Source organism: Pelobates fuscus, chromosome 7 (assembly GCF_036172605.1).
Source record: "Pelobates fuscus isolate aPelFus1 chromosome 7, aPelFus1.pri, whole genome shotgun sequence".
Classification (NCBI taxonomy): Eukaryota; Metazoa; Chordata; class Amphibia; order Anura; family Pelobatidae; genus Pelobates; species Pelobates fuscus.
Window position 1 is genome coordinate 95,478,139 of NC_086323.1, and position 17,785 is coordinate 95,495,923.

Sequence of the window (17,785 nt, forward strand, 5' to 3'; positions counted from 1 at the left end):
AATTGTATATATAACACCACGAAAGACTTGTGTACGTATACGATTTTTAATTATACATTCCAGGGCGCGGTCTCCTCCTCCTTTCTTTTTATACTCTAACACTCACAAGCTCGGGAATCCTTCTACTGGTTACTGCTGCCCAATATCATCCTAAGTTTATTACTATAGTGAGCGCCCAATTCCTTTCCTTACTAGAGTAGCTTACTTTTGCTGCAATTATAATGTGTTAACGTCTTTATCTTATGCTAGGAAATAGGAGATTATCTTAAGCCTTTGTAGTTCCATGATTGCGCATCTTAAAAGAATGCAAGTGCTAAATGATGGATTATAGGTCATTACCTAGCCGAGGCTCTTACGCAATGCAAATAATTTGTGATATCACTTAACAGCCATGACAGTGTGACAAACTCACACGATACATAGGCATCCACCCTCGTAACCAACCTGGAGACCTGGTGACCAAGTCTAGCAAACTGTTATAATCAATAGTGGTGCAGACCCAGTGGTCCTTCAACGTATTATTCCAAACATGTACAGCAACGTATATATTACGCCAGCTAACGTTTAACCTACAGTACTCTCGCTGGCACTTACTTTATGTTATTTGATTCAAATTTGTACTCACTTTCAGGCACCTCATCACGTCTCTTACTCTGCTTCTGTTAAGCATAGATTGTCTTGCCAGGCACATTTGTTAAGATCAATTTATGTGTTTTAGTATTGCCAGTGAGTTAGGCTCATGAAGTGGACCTTTTAATTATCTACTCTAGGTGGAACTGATGATTCTCTAGCCATAGCTAGCTACTTATTTACTATTCACCAAGTACCTTTCAATACACATCTAGCTTACTACCTTTACTCTACTACCACTGTTTTACTGTGTCCTTTTAACCTGTATAGTATAACTTTAAAACGAGGCTGCCATGTCGCAGAGGATAGATCAATGTGTGTATCATTGCAATTTGGATGTGTGACAATTTAATATATATCCCCTTTTTCTTTTCTGTACCCATTTTACCTATGCCTCAATAAAAGAAAGATTTAAAAAAAAAAAATAAAAAAAAAAAATAAAAAAAAAGAATTCTTCCCGATGTCCCAAGGAGAAAACAAAAACTTCTGTATTAGTTGTTTATAAAAATTTAAAGAAACTTAGTGGTTTCATTGCCCACAGCTAAGAGTATCAGAAACAGCATTCAATTACGACAGACTGCGGTAGGACAGTAAAATAAAGAGACCTCTCTAGTAAAGGAAAACTGCATTAAGAAAGAGCGAAAATAAATTATGGATGGGAACTGTCCATGCGAACTGTGAATACATTTCTGATTGCACAATCATGAAGAAAGATAACTGGGACCTGTTTGTTATTTCTGCGCAATATTCACGGCACTTGCAGTTCACTTTGTCATTTTAAATAGAAGGCTAATGCCATTTCATTTTACGTTTTAAAACAAAAATATATTGTTTGCTTTAAATCTGTTTGCTATGATTTATGAGCTACTTTGCTGGGAATGGAGAAATGATGAAGTGTAACGGAGGAACAATGTAATCAACATTCCTCGCATTAGAACAAAACTCCTTCTCAGGAGCAACACAAGGTTTCTGTCACAATATGAGCAGCTTATAGACAAACCGATTTAACACGCACACTCAACTTTATAAAGGCATTTTCCAAACTTTAGACACCAATAGGAAAGAACGTGATAACTTAACACTAAATTTTGTAAAACTTATTTACCTTGTACATCAATCAGCAGAGCTTCGAACCGAATGAGAAAAAGTGTGTTGCGTAAACAAAATATAAATGATAAAAGCAGTTCTAATATCAATAATCTTTGCTTACATACATAGGCAAAATCTACAAGAGAAAATATATACAGAGAACGGATAATTGGAGTACACACAAACTAGATGCACTCAGGTGGAACTGAGCCATGCTCAGGCTCTGCGGAATAGTGTTGGGGTGCCCAGCAGAAATAAAATAATAGTGACCTATTCCAAGCGAAAGTTAACACTCAACTGCCCAAAACACATGCAGATTCATGGTGCAGTATTTTAAAAGGTTTACTTAAAAAGCACTAATTTCCTAGGGCAGGGGTAAGCAACTCCCATAATGCTCTAACGGCCATACTGCTGGCAAAGCTTCGGGGGAGATGTAGTCCACAACACCTAAAGTGCCAAAGGTTGCCTACCCCTGCGTTTTCTGTAATTGTCTAGCGTACATAAGCCACGTAGATGTAAAATTTTATATAGACAATGTAAAACAGACCGACTGCAATTACAAGCATTTGTTCCATATGTTGTTCAATTTTTGTATGTACATCATGTTCGGACAAGAAAGGAGGTTAGCGCTAATAATAAAAAGGTGGATGGGCAGCGGCCTAGCAGAGGGTAACCCTCTAACCCTCTATAGTAAGAATGGAAAACAACAACAATGTTTTTATAAATCCCTTTTCCTGAGAGTTGGACACCATTCCCTTTGGACCAACTGGACTACTATAAACAGAGAAGAGACCCCATCACCAAAAGCACCTTAAAATACATCTATTGCCACAGTGCAACTTCTAAATCTTTTCGGACTATTTTCTATATTTTATTTTGAACTTTTATAAGTCTTATTTATATGCCTTTTTACTATCTGTAGTCCACATTGATACATTTTGGCGCAGCCTTGCATTACTGTTGTTGTGGTCCATCATGTTCGGCCTCATCACTTCATGATGACATGAACTGTGTTAATGTTTCTCACAGAGAAGCATTAGATTTAATGCATTTAAAAAAAAAAAAAAAATGTGGATTGGTGCTGTGTCACTTGTCTTGCATGTGCTGGAAGCCTGTAATGTTTCTCTAAAAAAAAATGTGATTGGACCACATGCCCTCACTGTGTGCAGTTGTGGGTATGATTCTTGCAGTGTTCCTTAAAATACAGATCTCCTGTATTATTAATGTACCTGAACTTGTCATGTGGCATGACACTTTATTTTGGAAATTCCCAGCGAGTACGCTTTTTTTTTTTTTTATTAAATAAGATTTGGATGATTGCGCTTGTCCACCCTGTGTTGCTGAAAGGAAATTTCCATTAGATATCATGTTCTTCAGTAACAATATAACCACTTGTATTCAAATTAACACGCCAGACAGAAGTGCTAACATTGAAATTCAGAAATGGAACATACCCTGTGTGTTTGTTTGGAGGTCTCGAGCCAGTTCCATGGGAAGGACTGAGTTGACAAGAGCAGAAATTATGGCAGCATCCAGGTTACACATGGCTCCAAAACACTTTAGCAGCAAAAGCCGTAACGGGACTCTGTGTTCCTATCAGACAGCAAGATCACATTAAGCCAAAACTAGTTATGACTTACCTTTCAGACTAAAAAAAATACAGAAATGTAAGTAATTAGAAAACTAGGAATCCCAAATTCTGTATAAACTGGCATTATTCCCCAGATCCCCCGTGTGTATGTGGGGGGAAGGGGGTGTATCAACAGGCAAGTGGTTTCCCATATATCCCCTGCTCTATCTGCCTCGGAAGTAAGTGTGAGTGTGTCACACAGACTCTCCAACCCATATTTACTGCACAACATGAAGATGGTGTATCCCATTTATTTAGGTATATACTAATTGGTAACTGGTATTATCCAACTAAATTGGGGAATACCCAGTGGAGAAGGGTGAATGCATTAACTAATGTGTTTCGCTGCCATTTTCTGTTGTATAGGTGTCTTGGAGACACTCAATCCTTTTACTAAGTTTATCTAGTTTAACTCTTAAAATGTTTTAGTTTTTTCCATCATTATTAACAACCATTTAGATACATTTATTTATTGTCACAAAACATGCAGGGAGTAATCCCATTTCCTTTAATCTATTACATACACAATGCATATAAAATAATAGGAACAACTCTCCTTTAAAGGCAAAAATACACAACCACTACATTTAGGCTCACATTCCCATCTGAGAGGCAATCAGTCCTACTCCAACTTCATAGTTGTGCTAATAAGAAAATTCTGGAGGAGTACTTATGTGACGCATGTCCATGTAGCATTTAAAGCTCACCCAACAGATCTCAGCTCACTCAACACTAAATGGGTGTTACATTATCTGCATTGTCTCCTTATTCAATACAATATGGTGAACCTTCAGGGAGGACATCTAGTTATCTCTAACTATATTAAAGACTCATCATCTGTGGTCATTGCATATTTTTCAAAGATTCCTGACAGTGGCTATGCCACTGGGAAAGGCAGGTTACTTACTTAAACATGTTCCTCATGGCAAACTGCCATAGTGGTACTTACTGCAAGTCCTCTTCAACTCCTGGTGCTTTTCTGCCAGTAGCCTATGTCAGTGTTGTACTTTCATCCATGTGTGAGAGGTTAATGAAAGATCCTGACAGGTTGTGGGAGCCATCATGGACAATGCCTTTTCCATACAGGAGGAATTATAAAACTTGATTGTAGTAGCTCTGTATACTAAGTATACTAAGGCAAAGTAGTCATTACTTTGTCTTAGTATATCTTTTGACTTGATTGGAATGTCAGTGAAATTCCAACACAGTCAATGTGAGTATTCCATAACATTTTTAAGAGAACGGGCTGACCCCTATTCCATGAGTGAATGGATACAAAAAGTTGAAACATCAGAGATGTAGAGGAAAAGTGCCACTCAATACTCCCAATACACACTCACATGGGAACCATGGATCATAGATCTCCATGATAACCCACTACCGGCCGCCATGACATCAGCAGCAGTGTTAACCCACAAGTGATCCATGAAAATCCAAAAAAGTACCAGCAAAAGCCGCATCTTTGACAGCTAAATCCCCCCCCCTCGCTTCCACCAACGTTGATGCAATATATTCAATTACAACAGATACCTGCTAGCCATCCCTGCTCATATATATATATATATATATATATATATATATAGATCTTTTTCATTTTTTTACTATATTTGAATATAATCTACCTTTTTGTAAAATCCATTGAGGTCTCTCATTCTTTTAGCTCTTGTATAATCCTTACACTGTGCAGCAACGTGGTCGTTGGGAGCTATATTATATTAACCCCTTAAGGACACATGACATGTGTGACATGTCATGATTCCCTTTTATTCCAAAAGTTTGGTCCTTAAGGGGTTAAAGGGACAATATGGTCACCCAGACCACTTCAGCTCAATTAAGTGGTCTGGGTGCCAGGTCCCTCAGGTTTTAACCCTTCAGATGCAAACATAGCAGTTTCAGAAAAACAGCTATGTTTACATTTAGGGTTAATCCAGCCTCTTCTGGACAGCCACTAGAGGCACATCTGCGACGCTGGATGTGAATTTCGCATCCATCGCACAGAGCGTCCATAGGAAAGCATTAAGAAATGCTTTCCTATGGACACTTTGAATGCGTGCGCGGCACTTGCCCCGCATGCGCATTTGGCTCCACTGACGGCGGGGAAGGAGAGGTCACCAGCGCCGAGGGAGCTGGGCGCTGGAATAAGGTAAGCTGCTAAAGGGGTTTTAACCCCTCCAGCGCCACGGGAGGGGGATGCTGAGGGTGGGGGCACCCTCAGGGCACTATAGTGTCAGGAAAACCACTTTGTTTCCCTGACACTATAGTGATCCTTTAAGGTAGGGTGCCAGAATATATATATATATATATATATATATATATATATATATATACACACACACACACAAATATATATGTGTTTTAAAAAATAATATTCAGATATCTACAAACACCACAATCTCGAGGCACGTTTCCTTACTGTTCTCAATTCTACACCTCACGCTAGACACCAGAACCTCTCCAATGTTTACGAGTGCTGATCCATCCGCAAGGGATATTACATTTGGAACCCATGTGTTTCGGGAAGTTGCCTCCACTCACCCGTTTTCTCACAACCGTTTATTTCCTATACTTCTTTGTGTTGCCATATTGGTGCTTTGCATTGTAATAGACTATACATGATACATGCTCCTATAGCAGACATGTCTGATGGAAGAACTACGAGTCACCTTGATCCTGACACCACCATGTTACTTATTCTGTTTTGGGTAAAATGTACCTAACATATGTATGTACTACCTTCTTACTTGTACACTCCTCGATTTTGTAAAGCTGAACTACATTGTATGTACAATTGCTCTTTACAAAATAAAATAAAATAAAATAAATTTTTTGATAGAGAGTTACAGAGAGGCTTCAAGCTTCCATTGAAATGAACATTTCAAAAACAAAGCACTTCAGCGATGTGTGTCTTTTTTTTGGACAAATAGCGCAGATTTCAATAGAAATCTATTCAATAGAAATGGGCACATTTTATACAAGTTACCAGTCGCACTGTGCACACTATGTACTCTTACCATTAAGTGAGCTAAATTTAAATTTTGTATTGACGATTAATCTGCACTACTGGAAAACTAATACTAATGAACTATTACACAAGACTATTTACTGTTTTTACTGTCCCTACAGAGCTTTCCTATAAAATGTTATCTCAGTGACAGCTATATGAAAGCGAGCAGTGTGTTCATTGCAATCCACAATTTATTTGGCATTGATATTACTCGGGTAAACTGCAGTACAAACTAGACTGATATGGATATGTCTGTAAATACTGAAATTCCCAAAGTGGGGCTCACGTCTCATGAAATACAAATGGGAAAATGTATGGTTCTCACGAGAACCATGAACATGAGCTCTTCTTGGGGATAACAAAAGAAATCGCATTAATCAGCAAACACTTACACGTTAATAGAAGAAAACACAAAAGATTTTGCACAAGATGTTGAACACTGAAAAGATGGCAGGATGCCAGCGGGCTCTGCTCTTTTTGGGGAGATTGCAGATGCTCTCCTTGATTGCATACTACACGTTAATACATCTGCAGTATTCAGTGCCAGAAAAGCTTTGAAACAACACTTACCATTTGATAATAAGCCACGAGGGACAAAATGGACTCAAACTGGTTCCTCTTGCACATCTTCTTGCACACTTCTGGGTCTGCATCTGTCTGAACGCAAACATACAAACAGTTTTCAGACTTGGTGAAGGCGCTTTCATATTACTTCAAAAATGGTGATACAGACTTTAATTTTGTTTCTTTATTTTGCTGGTCAATGTCTTGACACCCCTTTAGAAAGAGGCTTTGTAGAATGACACACATGATTAAAGATGAAACCAGCCCCAAAAAGCCACAACGTTACCTCATTAGTAAAACTACACTAACAGAGCAAGTGCCTTCTCGAAGACATTTCTGTAAAATAAACATATTTTTCTTATGGTCTTATGTTACTTACAAATTGGAATAGGGCCTACATTTAAGTTTGTTTTCATCAAACTTGAAAGCTTTCATTTACTTTTGACTTTGAAGAAAAAAGTGGGTTAGGCCTATCCAGCCCCTATTTGTGAACTTGGCCACTCAATGCTGAATTGCAAATGTTTTTTTTAATACTATTTTGTACTACAAGCCATACATTCAAATGAAACGTAAAAAGAAAAGTGGGGTGCTACCTTGAAAGGTCCCACCGCGCCACAGGAGCATATTTTGATTGGCTCTATTCAATGTGAGTGAGAGTGTGACGAAAGCAACTTCGCCACTGGTTTTTAGAGGGGCCTGTGTACCAGCCTCCTAACCAGGGCCGGATTAACATAGGGGCTGATGGAGCTGCAGCTCCAGGCCCAGGCCCATGGAATAGGCCCATTGGTTTTAAAAAAAAAAAAAAAAAAAATTTTTTTTTTTTACATTTTTTTTTTTTTTTTTACACACTACTCTTAGGGTTGCCAGGTATTTCTCAGAAGTATTTCTCAGGTATTTGAGGCTGCCTAGCCGGTGCCGGTATTGCAGTAATACCGGCAATACAAATGTCTGTCTCAGTATAAACATAGTTTATTCTGCAATACCAGCGCCGGCCAGTAGGGGTCGCTGTTTGTGTGGAGAGAGGCAGTGATAAGAAGTTACGGCATCTCCCTCCCTGCATCTCTCTACTCACTGATCCGCGGGGACCAGTTCTGCACAGAGAGTCCAGACAGCAGCTCCGAGACATGGGGACGCTGAGACATTGGGACACTGGGTAACATGGGGACCCTGAGCATGGACGTCCACAGGAATTTTTCCGGGGGGGAGGGGGGACATAATTGCAATGACATCCATGCTTGGCCCCTTTTTGACAGTGTCATGAAAGGGAAGGAGCATAGTCATTTTCACATAAAGCCAGGGTGAATAGCGTTTTCACAACTATGGTGTCAGGAATATATGTTTGTATTCCTTACACTATAGTGTTCCTTTCATCAAATTACAGGAACATTCTGGTCACCATAACAACTTTATCTAAATGAAAATGATGTGATGCAAGGAGGCCCCTGGGTGCTCTTTCTTTGAAGGGGTTAAACCGCTCTCAAATGGTTTACCCCCAAAGGCTTCCTTCAGCTCCAGATCTCCAGGTCGCTCAGTGGTATTCAACTTCTGAAACAGAGTGTCAGGAAGTGCAGATTGACGTCAGGCATGGGTGCTGCAGATTGGCTAGAGTGGTCAGCTGACCCTCTAAGCCAATCGCTAGTTCCCGATTCATAAAAATGTTTTACGTTTTTTATGAATGGGGAGCTGCTGATTGGCTTAGAGTGCTAGCTGACCCATGTAGCCAATCAGCGGCACCCCTACCCAGCGTCCCTCTGTGTTTCCTGACACTCAGTAAATAAAAGTGAACACATTAACACTGATATTGTTTGTTTTTACCTGGGGAGATGAGAAGGTCCAAAGTTTCCCTGCCAGGCCCAGGTACCAACGCCTAATGATGTGGTGTCCAGAATGAAGTGCTCCAATCTCATTTTCTTCTCCTTCATTTGACACAGTCTTCTTTGCCTTCTGAGGCTCCTTCTGCTCCTTTACCTTTCTGCTACTTTCTGCTTATTTTGTGCCCTTCTGCTCTCTTTCTGATCCCTTTCTGCTCCTTGATGGCCCTTCCTGCTTCTTGATGGCCCTTCCTGCTTCTTGATGGCCCTTCCTGCTTCTTGCATACCCTTCCTGCTTCTTACTGCCCTTCCTGCTTCTTTCTGCCCCTTCCAGCTTCTTGCAGCCCCTTGCTGATCCTTTCTGTTCCTTCTGATTCTTCCTGCCCCTTCCTGCTCCTTGCTGCCCCTTCCTGCTCCTTGCAGACCCTCCCTGCTCCCTCTTCCTACTCCTTGCTGCCTCTTCCTGCTCCTTGCTGCCCCTTCCTGCTCCTTGCTGCCCCTTCCTGCTCCTTGCTGTCCCTTCCTGCTCCTTGCTGTCCCTTCCTGCTCCTTGCTGTCCCTTCCTGCTCCTTGCTGTCCCTTCCTGCTCCTTGCTGCCCCTTCCTGCTCCTTGCTGCCTCTTCCTACTCCTTGCTGCCTCTTCCTACTCCTTGCTGACCCCTCTTGCTCCTTGCAGACCCTTCCTACTCCTTGCAGACCGTCCCTACCCCTTCCTGCTGCCCCTTCCTATTCCTTGCTGACCCCTCCTGCCTCTTGCAGACCCTTTCTGATCCTTGCTGACCCCTCCTGCTCCTTGCTGCTCCTTCTACTTTACCCTCCTGTTCCTTGAAAACCTTTCGACCCCTTCCTGCTTCTTGCTGCCCCTTTCTATTCCTTGCTGGCCCCTCCTGCCCCTTGCAGAACCTTTCTGCTCCTTCTACTTTACCTTCCTCTATGCGGTCTCCCCCACCCCCCATCCCTCACTTACCTGCTCTGTAGGCTGCCTCTGTGCTGCTCCCCTGCGGTTTCAGTCATGAGAGAGAGGCAGGGATAAGCTGTAGCTTCCTGCCTTTCTCCATTCACAGCGCTGGTATTGCACTGTATTCTCACACTAAAACGAAAAATAGCAGCACAAGCTGAAAAATCCGGGGGGGGGCCAAGTACCCCCTTTACCCCCCCATTCGGATGCCCATGACCCTGAGACACTAGGGACACAGTGGCCCCATGTCTCCCAGTGGCCCCTAGTCTGTGTCCCCATGTCTCCCAGCCACTGTCCCTAGTGTCTCAGTGTCCCCATGTCTCCCAGTGTCCCCATGTCTCTAAGTGTCCCCTAGTGTCCTAGTGACATCAGGACACATGGAGACATGAGGACACAGACTCTAAGGGACACTGGGAGACATGGGGATACAAACACTAGGGGACACTGGGCGACATGGGGACACTGAGAGGCATGGAGACACAGGGAGACATGGGGACACTGGGCGACTGAGACATAGGAGACATGGCAGTGTTCCCATGTCTCCCAGCCAGTGTCCCTAGTATCTCAGTATCGCCATGTGTCCCTGGTGTCTCTCAGTGTCTGTAGTGTGCCAGTGTCCCTAGTGTCTCAGTGTTCCCTAGACTCCCAAAGTCCCCTAGTCTCCCAATGTCTCTGTGTCCCCATGTCTCCTAGTGTCTCAGTGTCCCCTAGTATAAAAGAAAAAATCTCAGGCACTCAATGTGATAGATTTAGGCAGGTTTATTGGACACCGCAACGTTTCGACCTGTACCCAGGTCTTTATCAAGTCTCCAATGTCCCCTATGTATCAGTGTCCCCTATGTATCAGTGTCTCAGTGCCCCATGTCTCTCAGTGCCCATAGTGTCTCTGTGCCCGTAGTGTCTCTGTGCCCGTAGTGTCTCAGTGTCCCCTAGTATAAAAGAAAAAAATCTCAGGCACTCACTGTGATAGCTTTAAGCAGGTTTATTGGACACCACAACATTTTGACCTGTACCCAGGTTTTTATCAAGTCTCCAGTGTCCCCTATATATCACAGTATTTCAGTGCCCCATGTCTCCCTGTGTCCCCTCGTGTCTGTCACCCAGTGTCCCCAAGAGTCTCAGATTTCCCAGGTCTCCCAGTGTTCCCTAGTATCTGTGTCCCCATGTCTCCCAGTGTCCCAATGTCTCTCAATGTCCCCTAGTGACATGGGGACACTGGGAGACATGAGGACACAAACACTAAGGGACTGGGAGACATAGGGACACAGACATTTCCCCTTTTTGTGTATGTTCGCCCTTTCGGACGTTCTGGTTATGTGATTTGTGTCAGTAGCCCACCCTTTTTCCGCATCCATAGACTTCCTGCTTTACTGGACACTGCTGTTAGGGGGTATGGGTTTACTTGAAAGATGAAAGCATGAGATTAGCAAAGGGTATGTGTTTTCTCATAGTTGCATCCTATGAGTTTCCCTACAGCATCATCTCCATCAGATACATGACGCTTAGGAGGTAGGACTGTTTTAGTGTTTTTGGTCAATAAGATTTTGTAATTAGGCCCTTCATAATTATCAGCACCAGGCCCACTGGGCTCTTAATCCGGCCCTGCTCCTAACCTGGGACCAGGGACGTATTAGCCGCGAGGCAAACAAGGCATTTGCCTTGGGCGGCATTTTCCAGGGGGCGGCAAAAAAAGCCGCCCCCAAATGCCCAAGGCAAATGTCTTGTTAGCCTTGCGGCTAACAGACATGCCGACGGGCTGCTGGGCGATCGGGCGGCACTGCCTGGCGGGCGGGCGGCACTGCCTGGCGGGCGGGCGGCCGGCGAGGGAGCACTTCCCCTGAGCTGTCTGCTCAGCTCCCTCGCCAGCCGCAGAGTGAGGCTGGGAGGCGGAGCCGGAATATGACGTCATATTCCGGCTCCCAGCCTCACTCTCCCGCCAGCCAGTGCCGCCCGATCGCCCAGCAGCCACTGGACCACCAGGGAGTTAGAGAGACCCCCCCTCCCCAGCATTCCCAAAGGTAAGGAGGCTGGGGGGAGGGGGGAGTGGGGGGTTAAATTAGAAAAAAAAGTGTTAAAAATAAATTTAAAAAAAATGTGTTAATGTGGGTGGGTGACTGTGTGTCTGACTGTGTGTCTGACTGTGTGTCTGACTGTGTGTCTGACTGTGTGTCTGACTGTGTGTCTGACTGTGTGTCTGACTGTGTGTCTGACTGTGTGTCTGACTGTGTGTCTGACTGTGTGTCTGACTGTGTGTCTGACTGTGTGTCTGACTGTGTGTCTGACTGTGTGTCTGACTGTGTGTCTGACTGTGTGTCTGACTGTGTGTCTGACTGTGTGTCTGACTGTGTGTCTGACTGTGTGTCTGACTGTGTGTCTGACTGTGTGTCTGACTGTGTGTCTGACTGTGTGTCTGACTGTGTGTCTGACTGTGTGTCTGACTGTGTGTCTGACTGTGTGTCTGACTGTGTGTCTGACTGTGTGTCTGACTGTGTGTCTGACTGTGTGTCTGACTGTGTGTCTGACTGTGTGTCTGACTGTGTGTCTGACTGTGTGTCTGACTGTGTGTCTGACTGTGTGTCTGACTGTGTGTCTGACTGTGTGTCTGACTGTGTGTCTGACTGTGTGTCTGACTGTGTGTCTGACTGTGTGTCTGACTGTGTGTCTGACTGTGTGTCTGACTGTGTGTCTGACTGTGTGTCTGACTGTGTGTCTGACTGTGTGTCTGACTGTGTGTCTGACTGTGTGTCTGACTGTGTGTCTGACTGTGTGTCTGACTGTGTGTCTGACTGTGTGTCTGACTGTGTGTCTGACTGTGTGTCTGACTGTGTGTCTGACTGTGTGTCTGACTGTGTGTCTGACTGTGTGTCTGACTGTGTGTCTGACTGTGTGTCTGACTGTGTGTCTGACTGTGTGTCTGACTGTGTGTGTGTGTGTCTGACTGTGTGTGTGTGTGTCTGTCTGACTGTGTGTGTGTGTGTCTGACTGTGTGTGTGTGTGTCTGACTGTGTGTGTGTGTGTGTCTGACTGTGTGTGTGTGTGTGTCTGACTGTGTGTGTGTGTGTGTCTGACTGTGTGTGTGTGTGTCTGACTGTGTGTGTGTGTGTCTGACTGTGTGTGTGTGTGTCTGACTGTGTGTGTGTGTGTCTGACTGTGTGTGTCTGACTGTGTGTGTGTGTGTCTGACTGTGTGTGTGTCTGACTGTGTGTGTGTGTCTGACTGCGTGTGTGTGTGTCTGACTGCGTGTGTGTGTGTCTGACTGTGTGTGTGTGTCTGACTCTAACTCCCTGGTGGTCCAGTGGCTGCTGGGCGATCGGGCGGCACTGGCTGGCGGGCGGGCTGCCGGCGAGGGAGCACTTCCCCTGAGCTGTCTGCTCAGCTCCCTCGCCAGCCGCAGAGTGACTGTGTGTGTGTGTGTCTGACTGTGTGTGTGTGTCTGACTGTGTGTGTGTGTCTGACTGTGTGTGTGTGTCTGACTGTGTGTGTGTGTCTGACTGTGTGTGTGTGTCTGACTGTGTGTGTGTGTCTGACTGTGTGTGTGTGTCTGACTGTGTGTGTGTGTCTGACTGTGTGTGTGTGTGTCTGACTGTGTGTGTGTGTGTCTGACTGTGTGTGTGTGTGTCTGACTGTGTGTGTGTGTGTCTGACTGTGTGTGTGTGTGTCTGACTGTGTGTGTGTGTGTCTGACTGTGTGTGTGTGTGTCTGACTGTGTGTGTGTGTCTGACTGTGTGTGTGTGTGTCTGACTGTGTGTGTGTGTGTCTGACTGTGTGTGTGTGTGTCTGACTGTGTGTGTGTGTGTCTGACTGTGTGTGTGTGTCTGACTGTGTGTGTGTGTGTCTGACTGTGTGTGTGTGTGTCTGACTGTGTGTGTGTGTGTCTGACTGTGTGTGTGTGTGTCTGACTGTGTGTGTGTGTGTCTGACTGTGTGTGTGTGTGTCTGACTGTGTGTGTGTGTGTCTGACTGTGTGTGTGTGTGTCTGACTGTGTGTGTGTCTGACTGTGTGTGTGTCTGACTGTGTGTGTGTGTCTGACTGTGTGTGTGTGTCTGACTGTGTGTGTGTGTCTGACTGTGTGTGTGTGTCTGACTGTGTGTGTGTGTCTGACTGTGTGTGTGTGTCTGACTGTGTGTGTGTGTCTGACTGTGTGTGTGTGTCTGACTGTGTGTGTCTGTTAGTGTGTGTTTGCCTGTGAGTGTGTGTGTGTATGTTAGTGAGTGTGTGTGTGTGTGTTAGTGAGTGTGTGTGTCTGCTAGTTTGTGTCTGCTAGTGAGTGAGTGTGTGTCTGTTAGTGAGTGTGAGTGTGTCTGTTAGTGTGTGTGTATTTCTGTTAGCTAGTGTATGCGTATCTGTCAGTGAATGTGTGTGTGTGTGTATTTAGAATGCGGGGCGGGGGGAAAGGTTGGGTGGGGGTGGCGGGCGCCTGAGTTTTGTCCTGCCTAGGGCAGCACAAAACCAGGATACACCACTGCCTGGGACTATGGGCCCTGTGAAAACCCATGTTCAAAAGTACTGTTTCTGCCCCTTGGACTTTTAACTGGAACAGATTCAAACATGTGGCGGCGGCCATCTGAAATTGTCCAGCAGACTTTTGTCGTCGAGTATATGGAACCGTTTTGGGCATAGGACCATGTGCACAGTGGGGCAAAAATAAGACTTCCAGGAAATTCCTGAACCAATTTGGGTGATTTTTGGATATGTTGTTCACCCAGATCGGGGCTATCAGGGGATGGGAAAACTGTATAAATTGTAAGTGCTGGCTTGCATTAAACAGACTTACTTTACCCCTTTATGAAGTCTTGGCTAATGTTTGGGGGATGGGATAACTACACTCTTGGGAATTGCTATAATCACAATCTCCTGAGTATAAGCTCTTGTAAGAGCTTGTTCCTGCTACGCTCTCTGGAGTAGGAGAGGTCTGCCCACTGGAAGCTGGATCCTGATCTTGGGTCCAGGGTGGGTGAAGGACGGAGAGACCCCGGAGCAGCTTCATCGCTGGACGTGGGGTCTGCAGTGCTTATGGTGTCTGGTGGAGTGCTTGGAGCATCGATTGACGGAAGTACTCTGTCGGAGTGCCAGGCAGTCCGTCACAGAGAGTATACCACATTATTTTAGTTATATTTCTGGGTTGCAACTGTTTACACTATTTTGTATTTGTATCTTTTCCTGTATTGCTGTTCCTACCTCTTATTGGCAAGAGGGTAAGAAATAATTTTATGTACACAGTGCTCCACTTCTATATTACAGATTTGTTTGCACTTGTATTATATTTTTATGAAATAGTGTTTACATTCCTGCCTAGGAACACCTAGAGTAGCAGTCACTCGGGCAGTCACTAGAGGTTCTCCATGGATACGCTGAATTCGTTTAATGCGCCTCTATGAAGAGATGCTAATTGGCACAGTCTGGCATTTTTCCATGCCTCCTATTGGAAAGCAATGGATTGGATAAGATCAACCTTAATAATCTAAGCCAAGAAGGCGGAGTGGGGGCAGTGCAAGCTAAAAGGAGACCTGCACAGCGCTGGAAATAAAGTGAGTAGGTTACCTTTTTAACAGGGTAGAGGGGGTGAGTCACCTAAACTCTAGTTTCAAAACAATACCGTCAGGAATACATGTTTGAATTCCAGACACTATAGTATTCCTTTAAAAAGAGGACCTTTGTTCTTTTGAAAATCCTGTACATCAAGCATTTCAAACTCACGGCCCACAATGGACATCTTTGCGGCTCGGCGAGCCTCATGTACATGCTTAGTGTTCCAAGCAGAACAGGCACCTGCTTTCCCCCACATTGCAGGTGCCTACTCTGCTAACATTTACCCGGCCTGAGGAGAGGAAGGTGGATGCAGCGATGGAGCTCAGCCTTCCTGCTCCTCACTGCTCAATCACGCACGCCGTCTGTAGTGATGCCTGGCAAATTGACCCCCTAGTCACCCCCAAATGCCCCTAAGCCCCCATATTACCTATTTATTAATCTTTATTTTCTGCCCCGATCTATATTCAGGGCGCCGCCATCTTTGTGTGGGTAGGTGAAGTCCCTGTGGGACATGTCATCTGCCCACACTAGATAGCCTGTGAGATTCCCGCACATGCCCAGTGAAACACCTGGACATGCGAACGGGAATTTCATCTATTCATTCATTCATCAGACAGACAAATGAATGAATAGAAAAATCAGACTAACAAACTAACACTGAGTATCAGTGTTCGTTTGTTCGTTCAGTTTATTACAAGGAGGGAGCTACCGGCTTGCAGCTCCCTCCTTGTAATATGTAAAGATAGAAGCGGCACGGAGCAGTGCTCCCCGCCACTTCATAAGCCCCCCAGGTCCCCACTCACTCTATGGGGTCAATATGACCCCCATAATAGCATAAGGGAGATTAAAATCTCCCTAATGCCCCTACTCGCTATACCGCGAGTAGGGGCGTGTCTACTAAACAGTGAGCATGTATAGCTTGGAGGAAAGACGAGACAGGGGGGATATGATAGAAACATTTAAATACATAAAGGGAATCAACACAGTAAAGGAGGAGACTATATTTAAAAGAAGAAAAACTACCACAACAAGAGGACATAGTCTTAAATTAGAGGGGCAAAGGTTTAAAAATAATATCAGGAAGTATTACTTTACTGAGAGGGTAGTGGATGCATGGAATAGCCTTTCAGCCGAAGTGGTAGAGGTTAACACAGTAAAGGAGTTTAAGCATGCGTGGGATAGGCATAAGGCTATCCTAACTATAAGATAAGGTCAGGGACTAATGAAAGTATTTAGAAAATTGGGCAGACAAGATGTGCCGAATGGTGCTTATCTGTCGTCACATTCTATGTTTCTATGTTTATTTAGCTCTTTCTGCTTAAGTGCCCTCATATACATCATATATCTCCCCAACCTCTCTCTGTTGGCGTTCCCCAAGGTACTGTCCTTGGTCCCCTACAGTTCTCCATCTACACTGCCTCCCTTGGTAAACTCATCAGCACCTTTGGCTTCCATTATCATTTTTATGCAGATTACAAGCAGATCACTGCCTAGGTGTTCTCTTTCACTCTAACCTCTCTTTCACCCCTCATGTCTAGTCGATCGCCAAATCCTGCCGCTTCCATCTCAAAAACATCTCAGATCCGCTCCTATTTAACACCAGAAGCCGTTGTTCTCTCTCGCCTTGACTACTACAATCCCCTTATCAGTGGTCTTGCGTGTTCCCAGATTGCACAGCTGCAATCTATAATGAATGCGGCGGCAAGGGTAATTTTCTTGTCAGCTCACACCTCCCTCCTCTGTCAGTCCCTACATTGGCTTCCCGTTAGATATGGGGCTCAATTTAAGATTCTGGTAATTGTTTACAAGTCCCTACATAATGCTGCTCCAACCTACCTATCGTCCCTAAAAAGCCTGCGCTCTGCTGAAGACTTATGTCTATCCTCTCACATCTGATGCTCACCTCCAAGTCTTCTCCAGGGCTGCACCTTTTCTATGGAACTCCCTTCCCTTCTCCGTCAGAATTTCACCCAGTCTCCACTCGTTCAAAAAATCTTTGAAAACACACTATAATTTCAACCAGGCTTCCCCAAACTGCGGCCCTCCAGATGTTGCTGAACTACAACTCCCATGATTCTCAGCCTATTTCATTCATAGGATTATGGGAGTTGTAGTTCAGCAACATCTAGAGGGCCGGAGTTTGTGGATGCCTGATCTAAACGGTTACTGGGTCGTCGTCGTCGTCGTCCCCCCGCCCTCCCCCCAATGACTCCTCTCCTGCAACTGTCAAAAATAGTTCTCAGTGAATACTTTTCTAGCAACCTATTTCATTACCCCTACATATACCCTTTGTGTCACTATACCCCACTCCCTCTAGGCATGTAAACTCATTGAGCAGAGCCCTCAACCCCCTCTGTTCCTGTGCGTCCATTTGTCTGGTTACAATTACGTGTCTGTTAGTCCACCCATTGTACAGTGCTACAGAATTTGCTGGCGCTATATAAATAATAAAATAAATAATAGTTTTTTTAACCCCTTAGTGACCAGGCTGTTTTTTTTTCAATTTTCTTACTGTTGAGAACCAGGGCTTTTTAAAAATTTCTGCAGACTTTGTGTTTAGTTGTAATTTT

At 44.5% G+C, this 17,785-nt stretch overlaps 1 protein-coding gene across 1 annotated transcript in view; it reads right to left on the reverse strand.

The window, feature by feature from the left end:
- Window positions 1-17,785, reverse strand: part of NCKIPSD (NCK interacting protein with SH3 domain) — a 105,505-nt gene that overhangs the window by 20,237 nt on the left and 67,483 nt on the right. Inside the window, exons 7-8 of the mRNA XM_063426225.1 lie at window positions 6,924-7,010; window positions 3,174-3,312 (exon numbers count right to left, since the gene is read on the reverse strand). Of these exons, the coding sequence (XP_063282295.1) occupies window positions 3,174-3,312; window positions 6,924-7,010 (226 nt within the window). The remainder of the gene's footprint in view (window positions 1-3,173; window positions 3,313-6,923; window positions 7,011-17,785) is intronic.